At 49.3% G+C, this 21466-nt stretch overlaps 1 protein-coding gene across 1 annotated transcript in view; it reads left to right on the top strand.

The window, feature by feature from the left end:
• Window positions 1-2381: 2381 nt before the first annotated feature.
• Window positions 2382-21466, top strand: part of LOC122376501 (formin-like protein 3) — a gene marked incomplete at its 3' end in the record, with an annotated part of 40702 nt that continues 21617 nt past the window's right edge. Inside the window, exons 1-2 of the mRNA XM_043356390.1 lie at window positions 2382-3813; window positions 9346-9442. Of these exons, the coding sequence (XP_043212325.1) occupies window positions 3743-3813; window positions 9346-9442 (168 nt within the window). The remainder of the gene's footprint in view (window positions 3814-9345; window positions 9443-21466) is intronic.

Raw genomic sequence — 21466 nt, 5'->3', positions numbered from 1 at the left:
TTGGACCTGCTTCAGCAGCCAAACGTCCAGGTCGATGAGTGATGGGTGTCTTGGGTGGAGTTCGAGTACATGTTTACCCCATTCACGCCCTAGATATTCTGGAAGTTTGACCACCGTTCTTCTGAGATTCTCTGTGCTGTACAGGTCCGCCTCATATCCTTGGGCCTGCATGAGCGTGACCGCGCAGTGCAGGGCGGAATGGAAGTACTCTAACGACCGAACACTGTTCTTCTGAGGAGGTTCAGCCGAGAACACTTTCTCGAGATGTACCTTAATCACATCCGTGCTTCGGCCGCAACGATCTTGTAGAGTTTTGAGGGCTTGTTGGTAGAGGTTGCCGTCAAATAACATGCCAGCGATGGCTTCTTGCGCTTGTCCCATCACTGACGCTTGCAGATGAGCCATTCTTTCCGCGTCGCTGAGCGATGGCTGGTCGTGCACGAGCGCTCGGAACAGTCCGATCCAGCGCGGCCACTCAGACGGCTTGCCTGAGAAGGTCGGCAGCTGGAGACGGAGAATGCTCTTAGTGAACGCGGATGTCGTAGGAGCCGGACGTGGTGCAGCTGTCGGTCGCAGCTGATCTATCCATGACGTCTGGCTTGTGGACATACCGGGACTGGGCGCCATTCGTGGAGGTTCTAGTTGCGGAGGTTCTTCCCTGATTTCGGTTAGAGGTTCTAGAGGTTCTCTGGGCGTAATGGAGACTGGCTCGGAGAAACGAAGTTGTGATCTGGAGCAGTTCGGCCTTTGAGAAACGCTTTTCTCGGTGATTGGTTCTCCCAGATTTTCATCCACAAAATCGTCTCGCCTGTCTGCATTGAGCTCGTCTTCCATTTCTTCCCTCAGGTCCGCCTCCAGTCGGGCAGCTTCAGCTTCATCTCTGGCTTTCTGAAGGTCTCTCTCGTAGTGCAGTTCTTGTTCTTGTTGCCTTATCTTTTGTTCTTGTTGCCTTATCCTTTGTTCTTGTTCGCGCAGCTCTTGCTCTCGTGTCCTTTCTCGCTCCAGCTGGCGCACACGCAACTCCTTCAGTTTGGATGATATCCTGGCTTCAGCTGATGCATGAGAGGCCGCCGAGCTGCCACTAACCTGTGACCTTGCTCGGCGAGCGACGCTACGGGTCATGCGTGACACTGAGCGTCCCAAGCCGTCTTCAGGTTGCCCTCCTCCATCCTTGCTGAAGTCAGTCTGTCTCGTAGAGGTCAGCTGTAGTTCGTCTGTGGTGCTTGTCATGAAAGTCTCGATTTTCTCCTCGATTCTCTCTTTCTCCGTACGAACTTCGTTTAAGTACTGAGCCTCATTTTCTTTTTCTTCCTCACTCTGCGTGTATCCAGAGATACATTCGTGAACGGCCATCAACGCTTGGAAAGCGCTGTCCATTTCTCTGCGGATATTTCCAAACTGGACGCGTGAGGCTCTATCTGTCACGAGAGCTTCAGCGCGCCGGAAAATCCTTGTGAGAGCCGCCCGATGACGACCTCTCACCTGTCTGAGGTGCCGCCACTCCCCGTTGGAGCATTGGCCTTCTCGTGGTTCCTCTTGGACTGTTGTCACTGCAGCTTGTCCTTGACCTGCAGCGGCTGGTTCAGCTGGTACTTCTTCCATGTCAGCGGTTTCTTCTTTGTCACTTTCACCCATTCGCTCTAGAGACGGGCTTGCTTCTCCACTTGCCATAGTTCAGGATCCGGCCCGGAGGACCAGCAAATGTCGCCGACAAACTGTCGTTCGGAGTTCTTTTCTGGTTGGATGTGGACTGTATTTTATTCGGTGAGTTTGTGCGACATTCGTAGCCCGCCCGCCTGCTATGTGAGCTCCTGGGTTTTTGATATTCGGCGAATTTCAGTAGTAGATAGACGTGAAGATTTCCCGTAGAGGATTTATTGAAGTATACGCGAAGCAAGAAGCGGAAGCAGTTGTGAAGAAAACCGGTAGATGAAACACGCAGACACGGAGCACCATTCACATTCACTGTACAAATCTGAAGCACTGACACTGCCCCGCCGGGCGCGGCTGCGCGCAGGAGAGTCGGTCTGCGCGCGTGCTTCTGTACTCTGTCCCCGCTCAGCCGGGCGAGGCGTCGAGCGGGGCAGATCAGTCCGTGCGCACAGCGCGACGGTCGAAGTGAGACTCTGCCGGGGTCGCACGTGACCCACATTTTATACGCAATGCTTAAGACGTGTGCAAAACGAGTGCGAACTTGCACTGCAGCGGGGAGGTGGCTGAAGGCGCCAGCTTGGCGGCCTACGTGCCTTAAAACGACGTGTCTTTAATTTATATCTCTGTCTCGGTGGCGGCCGCGGCGCTGCTGCGGCTCGGCAGCGTCGGCGGCACGCGTACCGACCGCCGGCCGCGTCTGCTCGCGGCCCCGCCCTGCACAATGCCTCACAACTCATCCTGAGTCTGGACGGGGTGACGGCGGTGCGGCGGCGGGACGGCTGCAGCGAGCGGCGGCGCCGCCGCGGTGGCACGGCGGCCGGCCGGCTATCACGGCGGCACAGCGGTAGCGCGGGTTGGTCCGAGCACTTTCGTCGGTGACACGGGGTACTAAGCCACTCCCGTTTCGATTTCTTGTAGTCTGAGGAGCCATGCCGGCTGCCGACTTCTGTCGTTTGGGGAGTACCCAGGTTACCTCTCCTGAGTGGAGTGACCCCATCATCTGCTGTACAAGTATAATGTCCAACCGACCCTACCACCTCTCGAGCCTCCGCTGCTCGTGCTGGCCGTTCTCCGCACCCGCCACGCCCGAGTGAGCACGCCTAGACGCTATGAGCCTCCGCCGGGTATTCATGCTCACACACCCGTGCCCAGCCAGCCCCGGCGCCTCGCCGCAGCCACCGCCGCCGCGTCGCACCGCTGCGCCGATTTCCATAGCCGCGGGCGCCGGCCGGCTGGCAGGGGCGTCATCTTGTGGCTGTGGCTGTTCTGACGCGACCTGCGGAGGGCGGGCGGCCGGCACTCGGCGGCGGCGCCGAGCAGCGACCAGTGGCGCGCCGCAGCTGTGGGGGGTTGACGTCCGTGGTGCGGTAGGGAGCGAGGGGAGGTGTTGGTGGAGTGGTGAGCTGGTGCTGGTGGTGATTTCGGCTGGTGATGATGGTGATCTATGATGGTAACCTCCGATGGTGACCTGAGACCGGCTTTGTTCCTGGTGGTGACAGTTTCTGGGGCGATTGTGCTAGTGTTCGTGATTTCGCACTGAGAGTCTGTCTGAAACGATAGCGGGAAGACTTCAGTGCGCTAAGAAGTGATCTATTGACCCGTGAACGCTGCTGATCAGGACAGTGCCTATGCTACCGCCTTGAGGTTCAAGGGTACCAATGTCACCTCACCCATCTCAGTTGGCCAGTTGTGAGACCAAGAGTGACTCCAGGCACAAGCACGTCTGTGATTGACATTTTGCCTATAATTCAGTGAAGACCTGCATGCTTTTGCCCTTTGATGCCCGCTATGGAACAGCAGTGGTAGTTGCAAGAGAGCAGTGTTACTGCTGTGGAAAAGGCACAACTAACGAGTGATTTGGACAATACTGCAGGCGGCAGGTACTGATTGATTTTGTCAAGAAACCAGGCAGAAATACTCATGACAAGTGGTCATTTCGACTCGCGGCTACTTCTGGACCTTCTGCAAAGTACCTCTGGGACTCATGAGTGCTAAGTCGCCCCTTTTGTCACACAGCTGCTAACTCAAGGCTCACCAACCGAGTGGTAAGCGAGTGTAAGCCAGTATCGGTGAACCAGAGCTGGATACCATGGGCAAGTCTCGTCCCCGTGCCAGGAGGCGCAGAGGTCTGCTGACTTTCTTTGGATGCTGCGCCGGCTGGTAAGTCTAAAATTGTCAGCACTGGCTGTGCAAGTACATATACGAGAAGTTGATGCTGTGTACTGCAGTTCTGTTAGCAATATGAATGTTGTCGGTGTAAGCCATTCGAGCGTTGCATGCATGCTTCATGCGGTCAAGGATTATCGTGATCTTAATTGGCTGTGCCGATAGGTTTTTCTGTTCTGTTTATCCTTATTTTGTTAGAATTTTTGTCAGTGTGAATCCCGGAAGTTCACACCATCCCCTTATCAAAATTAGAGTTACGCCAGTAGTGTTTTTAGAATTCAATGTATTGTGAAACTACAATTGAAGTGTGAAAACATATAATAAGAATCTTATACAAGCTCAGGAAAACCAAAGGACCACAGCTCTCGAGAATTTACGCGCTTGTCAGCTGCAGGTGAAACTGATCCCAGATAAGGACAGAGGAATGTTCCTTGTATCGAACGGAAACTGTGCGACTGGGCGCGGCACCTAGTGCCTGGATGACATTGCAGTTTGTCTGTTATCAGAGTAAAAATTATCGATACAAAACAAAATAATAACGCTATAAAACTGGGACATAGGTAGATATTTTCTGTAGTTTAACGATAATCAGCGATTTCTGTCTTTGATAGTTGGTAAAGGATTATCCAGGTAAGGTAATAATTTATACCCAATATCATCCTTTGTATTTTGCTCAACAGTTCCTTGTTCCCTATCAGTTCTGGGAGTCAGTTGCTTCCTGTTCTCAGAGCTGGGTATTCCCAGTAACTAGCTGAAGGGTTTCTCTGTTCATAAATCAGACTTCAGAAGTCACGATCTCTTTTCGATTTCATCGCGTGGAAAAATCACACATCTTATCATGGGATTTGGGATGCATGTACCTTGCATTTCGTGAAGAAATATCATGAGAATGCATGCATAGAGCGGATCAACATCATTCACTGATTCGCATGGAATCATATTGTGCAGCCACTTCTCATGTGGCTGTATGATCAATGGATATATCTTTGCATTATATTAGGTTTCCAAGGAAGAAAACGAGTTGCACCATTGATGTATGACACTCAGAAGGCAGAAACGCATGCGTAGTCGTGTGATCTTGTCTCGACCATAACTCTTCGAAAGTGGGCGTGACGAACCGAGCGCATCATTAGGAGGCTGGAAAGGCCATCTCTAGAGTAGTTCTGTGGCGTTCAGATATCTCTGCTCCGCGAGGTATTGCGAGGAAAACTGGAGCAGTGATGGCTTGTGCCTAAGTATGCTGACCGTGTCGAATTCTAGGATTGAACAAATTCGACCCCTGCACCTTTTCCGTTCCGAGACAAATGTCTTTTTGTCATGGATTTCGATTGTCTCACAAATATTTGTTTGTGCTTATTTTTGTCATTAGACTTTTTTTTAGCAAAACAAGTGGAGGCTATTTTGCCATCTACCATCCAAATTTAGGAACTATTGTAAGATGCTATTCTGTCGTCGTATTCCATAGAAGTCGCACATGCAAGTAAAGAAGTCCTGAGAGCCTTGCACATTCGGAAGCATCGTCGCGCATATCTGTGTGAACATTGAGTTTCAACCCACATACGAACGGTACCGAGTCAGTTGTAGATTATCTGCGTCAAACCGCGACTCTTGAAGCGGTCACAGCGTGGATTCTTCCCGCGAATGGTCACATCACTCCGGCTCTCAGCAGCGTATAGTCTCGCGCTAGTAATTTAATGTGAGAGTAGCTGGGCTCAAACGCCGTCTCTGAGCGCGCTCTGAAGTCTGAACCCACACTGTCGGCTCGAAAATATGTCCGCTATTTGGTTTGACCGACCGTTATTTTCTCACGGGTCGCCACGTCGTGTTCCATGAGACGTGACTTCGCCTCCACACCTCCGTGACCGCGTTTACCTTCCTCTCCGCATGACGGCTGGCGCTGTCTCTCTTACCTCACCGTTCCAACCGTCACCTGCAAGCCAGTGCAACAGTTAATGAGACTGTCATTAATCGCTCTGTGCAATTTTACTTTCACTTTTGCGTATTTGGCCGCGCGGAGGCTCGTCTGAATTTCCGTTGCGTGATGGATATCGTTCAGGAGAGGTGATAAAAGGTTCGACTAAACGGCCAGAGACTGCAGCGTGCGAGGCACTCACTGGTCATCTCAGGTCTCAGGATCAGCTATATAGGCTGGAAACTTGTCAATTGTCGTCAGTGAAGTATTGGTTCTTGGTTCTTGGTTCTTCTTGCTTACAGGCCGCCAAAAAAATTTTACTTGGGCCCGGTCAGTGGACTCTATAAGCCCAATTACATATGGAAAAATCTGCGTCACGATTTACGAAAGGATTTGCAAACGATTGTCATTGCAAAACCCCCTTATAAAGCGCTCTTTTTGTGCATGTTTCTGCGCTTGAAATGTTATTCTCTCCACACCAGCCCTCGACACTTGTTATTAGTCACCTCTCCAGATCTTTCAGCATCAGTGCACAACACTCATCGTTATCTGCACAGCTTCTCTCCATGCCTCCACTCCACCTCATCCCAACTCACTAAATTGGCCTGGACAATGTGAATGGAGATTCCCCTCACGTTCCATGACGTCCTCTCAAGACTACGTGCCAGTCCCAAATTCTGGAACCACAATGCTCGGATTCCGTTCTGCTCTAGTCTCGCTGACCGCCGCGATTCTCTTGGCATAGCCGCGGGGCAAACTGACACGCCCGATTGTGCGCGGGCGGCAGAGGTCAGGGGGCGGGGCAGAGGGACGGAGCGGGGCGGGGAGAGCGGTGGAGGGCGGGGCAGAGGGGCGGAGGGGCGGTCAGCTGAGAGATCGGTGCCGTACTGTTGGTGAACAACAACAACAGGCTGTGGGAACTGGGCGACTGCGGTTTGGAGGCATTGCCTGGTTTGGGGAGCGTGAAATTTACAACGGGATGTGTAGATTGTGGAGAGGGGAAGGACAAACTGACTTTTGAGTTTGTGAGGAACATGATTGGCTTGGTATTTATCAGAAATGTATTTACACAGCACCGCGGAACAACATCAAATATTACATTACTTAGACGTTTACAACTTTTTTTTTATTTTTATGACTACATAGTACCGAGGTAGCTAATTGGTGCGCACATTTTTTGGGAATAGTTTTTTCGTTGCCTTACCCTGCTCCCGCGAAGGCCGCTTCTCTCACTGTTCAGTCGACCCTCCCCGTCTGCCAGCTTGCTCCTCTACCGCCTCCGGTGTGCCCCGTAGCGTCCGTGATCCGCGCTGCGTGAGGCCTCGGTGGTCCCTGGAGCCCTCCGTCTCTCCGTCCGCTCCAATTTGTGTCATTAAAACTCCATCGAGACGGTGCCGGAGGCGTCAGGTGACCTCATCCTAGGAGTCGAACGTTCGGGCGGTCAGATGGGAAAATGGCGTTGGTCTCTCATCTCTGCAGAGACCCAGTAGTCTCGTTGTATGTCGCTGCTTTCGATAGACAACGGTGATAGACGATAGCGGTAAAGATGCAGATGTATGCGAACAAATGCAGACAGATGCCCGACTTCCCGCAATTTACAAGCGACAATAAATGACTGAAAGTCGATGGATGTGGAGCTGAGTTGGCTCTTAGAAAGCTCGCTCAACTCGTTGGGACGAAACCAAACCCCTAACCCATTCGACGGATAATCAAAGCTCGAGTATGGCACCTTGGCCGTTGCCCCGGCTGTAACTCAAACCTGTCTTCTCTTCCATGGCTTCATTTTTGACCTGGTGCGGCTGTCTCCTCCGTCCTCTATCACCTTGTCAGCTGTCATTATCTACAAACCATTCATCTGCTGGCTCTCCGGCGAGTTTTCCGACACAAATACATATCGACATCGGCTGATAATGAACCGGTATTTCGGCGTCGCACCCACCCTGATCCCGGTCATATTTCTCCTTCGATGGCTTATTCATGCTAATGTGAACGAAGGGTCGTGGTTCGCCCAGACTTGGTCCAATAATATCACGTGCTGGTCTGTGCCTGAGGCTCAGGAGGATAACATGGGCCAGATATGATACCTATCTTAGACACAGTGTGATAGTTTTATGTGTCGAATGGTGATTGTGTGTCTCCGCGAATCTGAGATTTGTGTTTGAATTTGGTGACATGGGCGATCGACTGATGATAGGAAACAGCAAAGCAAGGTCTTTGATTATTGAACTATCCATCGATGCCATTTCGATCCCATTCTAACAGTTTTTTATCAACCCTATCCTCTCCTATCTTGGCATCCTGTTCTCTCCTGTCGGTACTTACTCGTATATATATTCTATCTTGTCTTATCCTGCCCTGTTCTTTCCTATCATTCCTTAGGCTGTTATATCCTACCCTATCCTATTTTATCATCATTATCTTGCTATATAAAAGAACACATCCCCACACTGTCCTATTCATAGCCTGTCCTTTACTATCCCATGCTATCCGTAATCCGGTTCTATTTTATTCTATCCAATATCCCATTGTGACCGATCCATGACACATTTTTCTTGAGTCCACGCGTCGGTCATCTCAAAAGTCCACCTGTTGATGAGATACTGATGACGGCCCATCAATCAACTCACTGACTGATAGGTCAGCCGAGGGCGCTCATTGGTCCCCGGGGCTGATGGATGACGTCACTCCCGGCCCGTGAAACTCCACACGGGCCGGAGAGGCACTGATTGATGACGTCACTCCGGGCTGCGAAGTACCACGGTGCTGAGAGGAGCTGATTGATTTGGGAGCTGTGTTCTATATGCGGGAACGGTGGGGAGGAATGGTGGCAACTCGGTATGGAAATGAGGGAAGGAACAGTTACGGGTACCGTGCTCTTCTTGGAAAATAAGCAGGTATCTGCGAAGCTGTCAATTTAACATTGGCAGACTATGACGTGGAAGTTCAATAACAGACATGGTCAATTGATCATTGTTCATTCAGCCCAGCCGATGGAGCCAGGAGTCTTGCAGGGCTTTACCGTTTCTCTCCACAATCTGTATTCCTCCCTGTTTGTACGCAGCTGAAAGATGTGGCAACCCCACAGCAACTGTTTCTATCGCGGATTGTTTTGCATGCATGAGATTTTTAAGAGCATTTCCTGATGAGACAGTGCTCGGTTATACATACTAGTTCTGCCCATCCCGCGCCGTTTTAGTGCACGTTTTGTATGTGCTTGTACATACGTACCTATGTTTTCTTACCGTTTGTCCAAGCACAAACTCCACTGATTCATCTCGACCTTGCTCGTGCATTATCTTCTTGTTATGCTCTAGCGTGACCTCTGTCGCCAGTTGCCATCTCACAACTTGCAGATAGTATTGGATACGCAGTTCAAACTATTTTTCATGTTTCGCTGTTGAACGGTCATCCTTGTGTTGTGTTGCCTTAACAACCAATACCTAATAACATTCGTAATATCATGGCTCGTTCATTTTGCCACTGATCTCATCATTTATAATGTAAGTTTCTGTCTAATCCTGTTGTTTTTCCCTGTCCACTATTAAAAACAAGTGGCTTATGGCACGCTGCTGCTAGTGACAGAATATCTAACGCCGGTTTTGATCTGTTTTCAGTGGACTGGACGATGAGCTCGATATCTCTCCCGAGACCGAAGAGGATGAGTTCCGGAAACTACCGACAGATGGCACTCTGCCCGACTCCGAGTCTCAGGTAGGTGGCGCTACTGCTCCGACAGCGACCTCAGCTCCACTGAGCTGGTGCACTGTGGCCAGTGTGATCTGTCGCAGCGGTTAAGATGCCAAGGTGAAGGTGGAACCCAGTCAAATCATTTTTTAGACGAAGTAGCATGTAGTGCAATTGACGTGCTGACATGGATTAGAACTATTTCCCTCTTTCCCAACGATTTTTGATAAGGGCATCGCAGCAAAATAACAGAAAGACGTTCTTATCCATACGTCATGAGGAAATTGAGGTGCTTCCGAGATAACATCTTCAATGTTTACTCTTTCTAGACTATTTTGCTAGCGTGATTTTAGGCTTTATAGAACGTAAATGCTGACTTCTATGTATGTCTGGTCCATTAAAGGGACTATCCCACCTTTAACATGGGGTTTGAGTTGAGATAGCCAAGTTTGCGGCGAGGTTCAGAAACCACTATCTATCTAGGTTGCAACCCCCGCGGCCTCTTGGTGTTGAAGAAATTCGTTCCCTTCATTTGAAAATGGGCCTTGTACAAGGCCCTATCTTCAAAATGGAGCGACCGTTAGTGTGACGTCACCTCGTTTAGTCATTCTGATTTAATTGGGTTTGTTCGTTGAAAAATCGCTTAAAACTTGGTCTGAACTTTGTTGTGGTGCCTACAGAGTAAAAAGAATCAGCTTTATGACAGTAACGTGGCCTGGGGAAGGAGGTAATTTTGGGCTGTGACGTCACATATTTTGTGTTTGGAATATGGGAAGCCTAAGATGTTTAATGAAAAATAAATGCCAGAACCGTGTTCCTGGTCATCCAATCTATAAAGTCGGGCACAATTTAACTGGTTTTAACAACATTTTAGAAGGCGGGATAGTCCCTTTAACCCTCGCCCGCACATGGGGGGGTTGCCGCCACCCCCCCCCCCCTCCCAGATAGTTTGTCTGCTCTGCACTCAACATTTTTAGGGCTAGAAGCCTGATTTTTCGTATAGCTGCTCCTCTATCCTTTCTTGATGTCCACTGAAAATTTCAAGTTTCTGTGGAGTTTGGTTTCGGAGATTTGACCTTGTTCTTCAGGTCATGTCATGACCCAAATGACAAATACCTAATATCTTGCGTTGGCTATGGGTCTTGTGAGCTTTTGACACCTTGATTTCGGCCTTTTTGCCAGTCTTACCTCCCACCTATCATGGAACATGTTGTTCGACGATGTACAGATGTCAAGGTCAGGGTCAAGGTCAACCTAGGTCATCTAAAATCATTGCGTTGTAGGCAAGCCGAATTTACTTTTCGTGAAGTTTCTTTGACTGTATTTTTGGTAAAACCTTCTCATTTCATGATCTCATGTAATAATGACACATGAACAATCGGTGCACAGTTTACACACAGACACACACAGACATACACACACATATCATTGACCTTGACCTAACTTGACCTGAAGGCTGCTGGCTGAAATAACCTTAGCAACAAAAACCTGGTCGGATAGTGTGACAAAGAGGTTCTAGCTGGCTTGGCACCACAAAACGGCATCGTCATCGGTATATGATGAGCAGCGCACTTGATATCCAACGGTAACCCAAAGCAGCAGCATTTCTAAGGCAACATTCTAAGGCAACCAACCCCCCCCCCCCCCCCATGTGCGTTCTAGGATGGGAAAATGGCGATGTGCGGGCGATGGTCAACATTACGGATCCATTCCACTGCCTACCCATTCCACCGGCACCCACTCGACTCCCGAGCCCCTGTTTACGTCCAGCTAGTTTACTTTCATTCATCTCATCCCTGTCCCTATCTGGGGTATCTGGGCGGTCGCCCGCGGCGCGCCTGTCTCGTCTCTGGCGCGTCACTCTTGCCTCCAGCTGCGCCACGGGCGCCGCGCTGTCAGGACTGGTTCAATATGGCGGTGCCTAAATATGGTGAAAGCTGCCTCCTCTAAGTGGCGAGTGTGCAGCTATTAGGGGATGCAGGGGTGGTGTGGGAGGAAGAGAAAGACAAGGACAGAGGGAGTGGACAGAGGTGGGTGACATTTGGACATTTTTTTGCGGTCGCATTGCTGTTTGATAAGTGTGCGGCTTATTAATTTGGTCGATAAAAACTTGTGCTGAAATATAATAGACTTAACCCGCGCCCCGTAGGGCTACCGGCGGACCCTACCACCCGTAGGGGGGGGGGCCGTTTCGCCCCCCCCCCCTAAGATCTCGGAAAGTTACCGGCCGATTTTCAAAATTCAAACGGCGTTCGATAGCCCCACCCGGGAACTACCTTGTGACCAAATTTCATTGACCTAGGTCAAACCGATGACGTCACAGGTCAGGTCAAAGGTCAGATTTTCACCATTCACAGGCAATTCAAGAAATGTGCTGTGAAAGCGAGTAAATTGGTAATTTATTGAAAACCATCGATGGTACATTGTTCGTCAAACACATACTTTGCTATCTGAGGTCACTGATACCAGGTCAGGTCACAGCGAGGTCAGGTCACCGGGGGTCACAATATGAATGTGTCGTGTGATACATGTTTTATGGTCCATTTTACATGACAAATGCGATTATGTGGGTTAGGCAGCCTTTGGGACCAGCCTAGGTCACGTTTTTGTGAAGGTCATGTCAAGGTCAGGTCAAATTAGGTCAAATTTCAAAGTTGATATTTTTGCATAAAATGGGTATCGATTCGATGCAGCTCGTCACGGAGAGTCTAATGGTGGTCTTCGTTTTGCTCTACGAGTTCTAGAATTGCCAAAAATTGAGTTTGAAAATTTGACGTCATCATTTTTGAAGTTTTTTCGCTATAACTTGGCCAAAAAACGAGGTATCGTTCTGAAATTTGGTATGTAGATAGAAGACGGTAGGCACTATCACATATATTCCGGTTTTTTTCGAAACTCAAAAAACTTTTTGGATTTTTTTCGCGAATATATCCAAAAAAATGTTTTTTTGATTTTTGGGGGTCAAAACTCAAAAATTTCAAAAATTCGAGATAGCAGTTTTGTAGCCCTGTCAATTCTATACCTTTTATGTCTTGATCATTTTTCTGTATCTTCAAAGCTGTAGTCCTGACAGGTCTTCTCGCGAAGGTCTTTTTTCGGTCGAAAATGACAGAACATGACGTCACTCTGACGTCATTTGTGGCCAACCTATCATAGCCTCTGGAAAACTTTTTGGTCACAATGTGTAAAATTGATGCCCGGAGGGGTCCTGAAAGTTTGGTAGCGATATCTCCAGCCGTTTAGGAGATATCGACCGAAAAGGACAGGGGGGGGCCGTTTCGGCCCCCCCTACGGGGCGCGGGTTAATAGATTTGTCATTTGTCAATTGATTTATTCGAGGATTCGGCAATTAAAATGTGCTGATAAGTGATAACATGATTTTCCTCATAACGCTGATCTCTTAAAAAAATATATTGATATGATAAGTTGATCGCAGAGCGAAGTAATGAAATCAACCAACTTTTCTGCTTAGGTAGGTAATTCTCTTTCGCAGATTCCTAGCTACAGGTTAATTAGTTCTCGCTCCACCCCAGAGCTCAATGACTGACGTTCCGCGCCTAGGACGTACCGAGTTCCCGCTCCCAGCTTCACCCTTCCTCTCGTAATCTGCCGACCCCAATCATACTCTCGTACCAGGACCGCGGCTTAATAGCGCGTTCTGGTAATAACACTCAGCTCGGTTGATGACAGTCACCCGAGCACCGCCCACTTTCACTCCCCGTGCGTCACATTTCGTGACGCGCCGGCGTCGTCGTCGCTGCGTCGCGAGCGTCGCCGCGCAATCAGCTGGCTATTCAGGCGGTGTGTTCCGGCCGTGCTGGAAGCATGCTGATTGGATGTGTGATTAGTCTGGTATTGTGCGCTGGAGACGCACGGAAGGAGGGCGATGGTGGTAAAGTGAAAACTTGAGACGCGCTCGCACAGGGGCGAGAGTGAAATACGGCATCTGTTTGACAGGAAGTGTGGAGTGTTTGTGCACATGCGAGGCTGTTTGAGGTTTGAGTTAGAGTGTGAGTGCAAACCTTCTCACCAAGTGAGAGTCTCAGAGTGGGCATATCAGTTTTTTTTTCTGATTGCTGCTACCGTTGTCGAGGATAATGAGTCATGCGTCATTGCATTTATCGTTTTTTTAATGTGATGTTTAACGCTCATTATCATAGGAGAAAAATGAGTGGGAATATTGTTCGGGCTTGGCTGCCCTTCAGCAAATCTATATAATAGCGAAAATGCGTAATTTCATTATATTCTGATTGCGGCAACTATGCTTAAACTTCCGAAATATTCAAACCAGTTGCTCTTGCATCTGTTGCATTTATTGCAACATCACCCACCTGGGAGCGAAGCGGGGTATAATGATGTTCCTGACCAGGTTCACTGAACTGAACTGCACTGAACTGCCATCTGGCTGATGGGACCGTTTGCTTCCTGCTTCGTAAACCACGTCCCGACGCCAGCTGGGTATGACCAGACTGACGGCCGCCAACTGTCGTTTGATGAGCGTGACGGCATTGAACCGCTCATGGCGCTGCCCCAAGGCGTGTCATTGTATCACGGAGACTTAGGAGAGACTTTTGCTTCGCTATTCCAGCTTAATTGTAGGTAGAGTTCTCCCAGATGTTATCGGTAGCCCGTTGCTTGGCCTTGGTCAGAGACTCAGAACCGCTCATACTGCCGGTTCCTGGTTCATCATTTTATCACAGATGACGTTTAGCTCATGTCTTCGAAAACAGTTGGTAAGATCGTCATCTCATTATGCTTACCACACACACACTGTTGGACGAAGCGACCACCATTCTATCTTCAGGACCACCCGACTGTTGTTCGGGTAGCACACTCCCTGGACAATCCACCCAAATGAAGCGAAACTATATCGATCGATATCGGTGAGGAGACATCGGAAAACAGCGCACAGAGAAACCTGGATTTGAGCAGATCGCGCCAGAGATTGAGCAGCTTTGAATCGGCTCTGAACGATACCGTGTGCCTTTGGAGGGGCGACGCATGGGAAAGTGCCGCCTTTTCGTGGCTGTCCGTAGCACGGCGTGGCCGAAAGCGTGCCGAAATTAGAATACAATAGAGCTCCGGAGAGGTTGGAGTTCGGTCACGAATGACGGGATGGTGACTGGGAGAGTTGGGATGATTGGTCGTGGGTGCAGAGACCATCCGTTCTGTGGGGACGGGAGATGAACTGGGAGTCAGTGGCCTCTGGACGGAGTTTGACCTCATTGAAATGTGCCTCTGAGGTTCAACATTCGTATTTCGTGTGTGCGTACAGAAAAACACTCACTTCACTCATCAGGCCTTTATAACTAAATGTGGTACTAAAACACCAACATTACCTGGCTATCCTACATAGGAGAGTTACAGTATCTGGATCTGGAATCACTAGCCAAACTCCCTCTTATTTTCTTCATCATCCATGAAAATCAACAAGTCTCAATACCCCCGCCAGCAGTCAGCACTGGCTTCAATTCAATGCATCGCTCTCAATGTCCGCCGCTTGGCTCTGTCTTGCCAGTCTATTTCGCACGGTCTGGTCCGATCGTGTTCAATTAGTGCAACCTGCGTGCACTCTTCACCACGGAGAAGTGTATTGGATGTCTTGGCCAGGTCATGAGCTAAGAGTTTCAACGCCTCTCTGTCGCCATTAATAAGCGTGGCAGGGTGTTAGGTGGATGAAAGAGCGATTATCAGCACCACTCTGTATGGCAATGCGGGATGCAGACTTCTAACGAATTGCTTGAATTGCAATATACACCTGGAAATGGCTCACATCGAGCAAACGGCATCATTTGTCTGATGTGTTATTCGCAGAATGTGCTCATTATTATCGTAAAACTCCGGGAGATCCGGTCCAGTCATCCTTTCTCACACAATGTTGTGTTGAGGCGGGCTCTGCTTAGCTAGAATCGTCAGATCATGGGAAGAAGAAAATGGAAATGAGAGGACAGGAGAGGAGAGGAAAGGAGATGAGAGGAGAGGAGAGGAGAGGAGAGGAGAGGAGAGGAGAGGAGAGGAGAGGAGAGGAGAGGAGAGGAGAGGAGAAAATAAAGGGAAGAGTGAAAAAGGAAGAAGAGCAGGGGCAGCAGGGCAGAGGATAGAAGACAAGAAGAGCACAAAAAAACATAGAGCAGAGGAGAGAGAGAGAGAGAGAGAGAGAGAGAGAGAGAGAGAGAGAGAGAGAGAGAGAGAGAGAGAGAGAGAGAGAGAGAGAGAGAGAGAGAGAGAGAGAGAGAGAGAGAGAGAGAGCAGAACAGAACAGAGCGGAGAGGAGGTCCCGGAGGGCGGGACGCCGCAGACAGCTGGTGTGGTGTAAATCGGCCCGTCTGATAGGATGATTACTGGCCCGGCCAGCGTCCAGTAACTCATACACCACTTTACGGTCGGCCCGGTCCGCGCTGATCAATATTGAGGCCAATAAAAACCCAACTGCCGACACAATTAGATCATCGATCTTCCGAAGAAGCCGCTATAACTCACGTTCACTATCAGAGGGGGATGTGGGGCTTGTTCTCTTTCCAGCAGGCATCGGTTATCCATGGAATGGTATGCCATCCGACTAGTTGAGCTACACTTCACAGTATAGATGCAAAATAGGCTCCGTGAGGCCAGAAAAGTGTGCAATTATTAGCTGAGCTAGATAGCTAAGAACGAGGGGTGATTTCAATATCAGCTGGAAGATGATTAGTGGCTAAACCCTTTGAGAAAATAACGGCCATGTCAGCATGCATATTCTTTGTTAATGTCACATTTATTCTCGATATCCTACTTGGTTACCACAAGAGTGTACCACATCCTCTCCTCTACTTTCTCATCTTCCCTGCCTCCCGTCTGATGGAATAACACATCAGGACGTCATCCTGTTGGCAGCCGGTACTGATTGACGTATTCAGGTCCTGTCGTCCTGCCCTCCCTCCCGGCGGCTGCCGGTACGTAATTAATGCTGTCCAGCGTTCTGACGATAGCGAGGTACGTAAGTAATGCTGGCCGGTGTTCTGACGATGGCGCAGTGTGTAATCAATGCAATGCTGACCGGTGCGCTATAGTGGCTTAGTACGTAATTCGAGCTTTCCCGTATACTATAACCATATTCATTGTAGTGTGCTCATATTCACCATATTCATTTATAGTGTGACCATATTCACTATTAAATTTTAATTCTATCCCCGGGTGAATCACTCGAGGCAGAAGAAGTCTGGTATTCACAAAGAAACCTACCCGTTTCTCGGGCTATCTCGGGTTAAAGTTGAGGTAATTTAACCCAAAAAATAACCATTGCCTTTACATTTTTCCCTTACCCTTATCCCGTAATTGTGTATACGTCCGCTGGGAGAATATCACATCACCCCTACACTGAGAAAGGAAAAAATCCGCTATAGCGTCTGTGGGGACGCGGTGCAGCGTTTCCTCTAAACACCACCTGATGGACGGCTAGGTAGCGAGCCGTGGACCCCATCGGTCGGTACGGGTGGCGGCGTCGCAGCCACCGGCGCGGCGGCGGAGGAGGCGGCGGGGTAGTCAGTCTGAGTCGAGAGGTGGTGCCGGGCGGACGGTGGCGGTGGATGGTGGACGGTGGAAGGTGGGAGGTGGACGGTGGATGGTGGAGAACCCTGCTATCAGTTGTCAGAACATGATGGTCTGACTTTGGTGACATTAGAACCATTCGCTGGCGTTGTCTGAATAACGAACTTTGGTGAAAGATCAAGTTTGAGCGGCAGGAAGCTGCCGCGGTGGATTAAGACGTCTTACATCGAGTCTGGAGAGACGAAAGGAGATTGCTATATGATCGTGCGTGAGGGATCCATTGCGGAATCCGACTGAGAGAATTGGGAGCGGAGGGAACCCAGGAACTAGGCGATGGTCATCATCAGGGACATTACCGGCATGGATTCGATCATGGTGAGCTATACAAAAGGTGGTGGATATGTGGGCCGTTCATAGATCTTTATGATATTGATTGTAATTGATTTTAAAATAAACATTTCTAAGACTAGATAAGTCGCTTGTTGAATAGCGTCTCCTCCAGCGATGCTCTTGACGCAAATTATAGCAGTCGCGGCCTTTGAGATCTGTTGCTATTCAGAGTTGAGACTTGAGCGGTCTATATTTGAATCATTACTCCATAAAAAGAATATCATTATAGTACTCTGCTGACGTAGTTTCAATTCCGTAGTAAATTTAAGTGATATCCGCTAAGAGTATAAAAGCGGATGCAATCTCACAGCACATGGGTGGTACGCTACTATACGCAGTTGCAGTCTCCGCGATATTGGTGTTACGCTACAACCCACTGTTGCAGTCTCCAGTAGTGGTGGTGATATCGTACTCCCTGTGTTGCAGTCTCCGTACTTTTGGTGATACTCTCTTGCACAAAGTTGCAGTCTCTGGCTATATTCGCGATATTCTCCTCCGTGCATTGTAATTTCCGCACTTTTTGTGAAACTGTTTGCACGTTGTGATGCACTTTTATCATGTCACGGTACACTGCGGGCAATTTCAGGGTGCCGTCAGCATCGCATTACATTCCCCGTAATCTATCTTGCGTATAGAATTGCACCACCTGCTCCTTAGAGCATAAAAATACAGCTAAACCCCAGTATTCCATCAATCACTTGTTGCATCGCCAACCGACCGTTAAAATAACAACTTCCTAACCGTCATCTCACAATACATAACTGGTCTTCGGTACTTCGTGACCGTTTGGCGTTCGTCTCCCGAAGCTGGGCTCACCGAACCGTATCACGGAAGGCGCTGTAAGCGGCGGTGATCCGTGACGATAGCGTAGCAGCGCTACTGAACACAAAGGCACTCGGATAGGGCCAGGCGGTGCCGTAACGGTGGGCGCGAGTACCGTACTGTTGCCTTTATCGATGGCCATAGTTGAGATGGGGTGAAGGGGGACGGAGGAGGGAGAGGGAGAAGGAGAGAGAGAGAGAGAGAGAGAGAGAGAGAGAGAGAGAGAGAGAGAGAGAGAGAGAGAGAGAGAGGGAGAGAGGGAGGGAGAGAGAGAGAGGGGGGTAGGAGGGAGATAGAGGGAGTTGATACAGGGTAGAAACGCTCTACAGCTCCTAATTCACATTACAATGGGTAATCCTAACACTACTAAAAAGGGATTTGTTATCCCCCCTCTTTTTCTTCCCCCTTTTAGTTAAGGCAGATTCGGTGTATGAAATAACGATCCCTCAGCCGTCGTATGGAGCCAGTATTTTCAGCGGCTCAGTGTCTACTCCAGTCCCAACCTCCCTCCCATTATGCAGATCCTCGTGACCCGAGGTCACCGATGACCAATCAGCGGGGCTTTCTCCCGGCCCGAGGTGCTACTGTTTAGCGGCTCGACCGCTGCCTCTTCTTGGCTTCTGCCGCCTCCCTCCCACTGCCGCCTCATTAGTTAATCGCCGATGAAAGTTGAGATGAGTGTGGTTTACCCCCGCGGCGCTGCGGGAGTGAGAGACCTTGGTGCGGGCAGAGTCGGTCCTGAGGAGTGAGGATGCTGATATGAAATAATTCATTCACTGGAGTGGGTTTGTTATCCCGTTCCGGTGTGAATTATTTGAAATCGATAATTACCTCTGCCGAACTGATAAAATTATGTTTTCGCAGTATTTTCTGTCAAAAGTCTATATTTTTACGCCTCAATCTCAGCTGGTTACATATTTGAGGGCATCAGCTCTGAGAACGCCCGGTACATATAGTTTTCGATCCCTGTGACGTGACTTAAGATCGGCCGGTCGTCCGCCGGGCCTGCTGAGCCGGCACTCGACCCCTGATTGGGAAACATTGGCGAGCGCCGTGCGATGAATCCCGACGACACTGATGGATTGATATTCGGTGGTTAGATGAAAGGCACTTAGCAGATTTATCTGTGAGCAATTGCGTCTCATTTCGTGTAAACACGAAATGATAGCCAATTTTCATCGAGCATGTCTGAAATCGATCGATTGCGCTTGGTATGGTTCTCTGAATGTGTAAACGGTTGTTGCCCTGGGATAGCGCTTTTATGTGTTTTACTTTGGCTGTAGTTGCTATGTATGCTTATATTGCCTAATTCGTCTACCATATAGGTGCTCTCTGCAATGTGTTTTTATACCAAATTAATCGCCAATCAACTGTAAGTTCATGTATGTTTTCCATACCCCTTTGTCCCTTTACTCTTCCATCTTCCGCTCTTGCAGCACCTATTCCACCGCCCATCCCCGCACGGCGCACACAACCTTCCGTCCATCAGATGATCAGAATGTGCGTCATCTCAGCTACGTCATTGTCCCGCCTCCCCCCGCCCCCCCAACAATGTTTGTCGGCGGTCGCTCGTGCGTGGCTGTTCTTTCTGTTCCATCCGCCTGCCTTGCGTGCTCGCTCGCCCCAGGTGACCTTTCGTGACCCCTACCGTCCGCGACGCGTGACATTCGCTCTGTCGGGTCGCCGGTCAACCGTAACGCGTTGGCCACGGTCGAACCACTGACCTCTGGTCAAAGGTCATGCCCCGAGGCGAATGGTGGGGTAAGGATAAGTACCGGTCTGCAGTTCAATACCGTGACGACGTCTTAGAGTCGATGGGACTGAACAACAAAGGATGGGTAGGAAGGGTTTTGATAGTTGGGTCTCGGGATGATTATAGCCATTGCAGAAGTGGCTATTGTGGGATGGCACAGTGCATGGGTGGTCTATCACTTACGCTTCATTTGTAGGTATTCTGAAAACGAATTTAGTCCTTGGTAATTGTTTTGTCAGTCATCAGTATGGGGACATAAAAGGGTGATTCTGTAAATGATATTGATTTGTGGCTTTGTTGCCATGATGTGTTCCATATTTTGTGAACATGGCAGCTTGCTCTTTTTCAATTGCATGACAACAGAATAGTTTCCGGAGTATTTGCTAGCTAAACACATCGGTGAAAGGCACTTGCGCTGATTTTTTTCCATTTTCTTAGCAAGTTTCAACGCCAACAGCTATGCTATTTCACTGCTAGATGGGTCACTCTTTTCGCAATGGCATACAGACCCCATTCATTCGTGTCACATGGCTTTGTGCATGGGTCAGTGCTGCGGTCACGTGATATTGCGGTCATTTCAACTCGTGACCTGGGAGTCCCACTGACCAAGAACATCCCGGGGCTGGCCACCTGACTTATACGGGCGCCAGACGTGTCACGCAACTGACCAAAATTACACCGTCACCGCTTGCATGGCATGTGGTCATCTAAAAACGGTAGAATTGGTAACTTTCTAACACTTATCCTACTGCAAAACAGAGGAGGGTGAAGGCAGGCGGCCAAGCGGTTACGATTTCTCCGACCAATTAGCACAAAGTGAGTTGAAACTGCTGACTCTAGTCAGGCTTCACATCTATTGACACAGAAGTCTAATCACTCTAGGCATTTCCTCACGTGGCGATTCTTCGAACTATATTGAAGACTGACTGTAAAAAAGACAGACCATGAAACAGAAAGAACGCCGCTTAGTGTGTACCGATGTTGTGTGCCGTGTGGGGTCTCCTCATGTTTAAACGTATTCCAATGTGGTAATCCATATGTGGAGCAGTTCTTCCTGCGATGCTCTCCATCAGTTCCAGAGACGGATGGGCCAATTGAGAGGTTTTATTTCTCCTTCTCGATGTATCGAAGACGTGCCCAGACGGCGGGCCCATCGCCGACGAAAATAAATCACACGGGAATTCAATCTATCTGGGACAGAATCGTTATCGCCTGTCGAAGAATCGGGCGCCGGCAGAGGCGGAGTCAGCGACGACTTTGGGGGAGGCGAGACAATATTGGAGACCGGAAGCAAACTTTGGACTAAACAATTCTGAAAAAAATGTCAACGATTTGTTGAGTAATCTTGTGGATAATCTAGAACTAAGCCGATGAGGTAAACGGGATAGCCATTATGCCTCGATATTTCCATTCTGTTTCGTCTATTCGTTTCGTGCTCCGTGAAGTTAAGCCCTCGGCACGCCTCTGATCACCCCAATGAGTGGCCTCCTGTTGTGATATCAATAACGTGGCGCCTGAAACCCAAAGCGGCTCGCCACATTAGGAGTTTGGTCCACCAATTT

This window comes from Amphibalanus amphitrite, unplaced genomic scaffold (assembly GCF_019059575.1).
Source record: "Amphibalanus amphitrite isolate SeventyFive unplaced genomic scaffold, NRLGWU_Aamphi_draft 002169F_arrow, whole genome shotgun sequence".
In the NCBI taxonomy this organism is placed as follows: Eukaryota; Metazoa; Arthropoda; class Thecostraca; order Balanomorpha; family Balanidae; genus Amphibalanus; species Amphibalanus amphitrite.
This window is presented reverse-complemented; position numbering and strand designations above follow the sequence as displayed.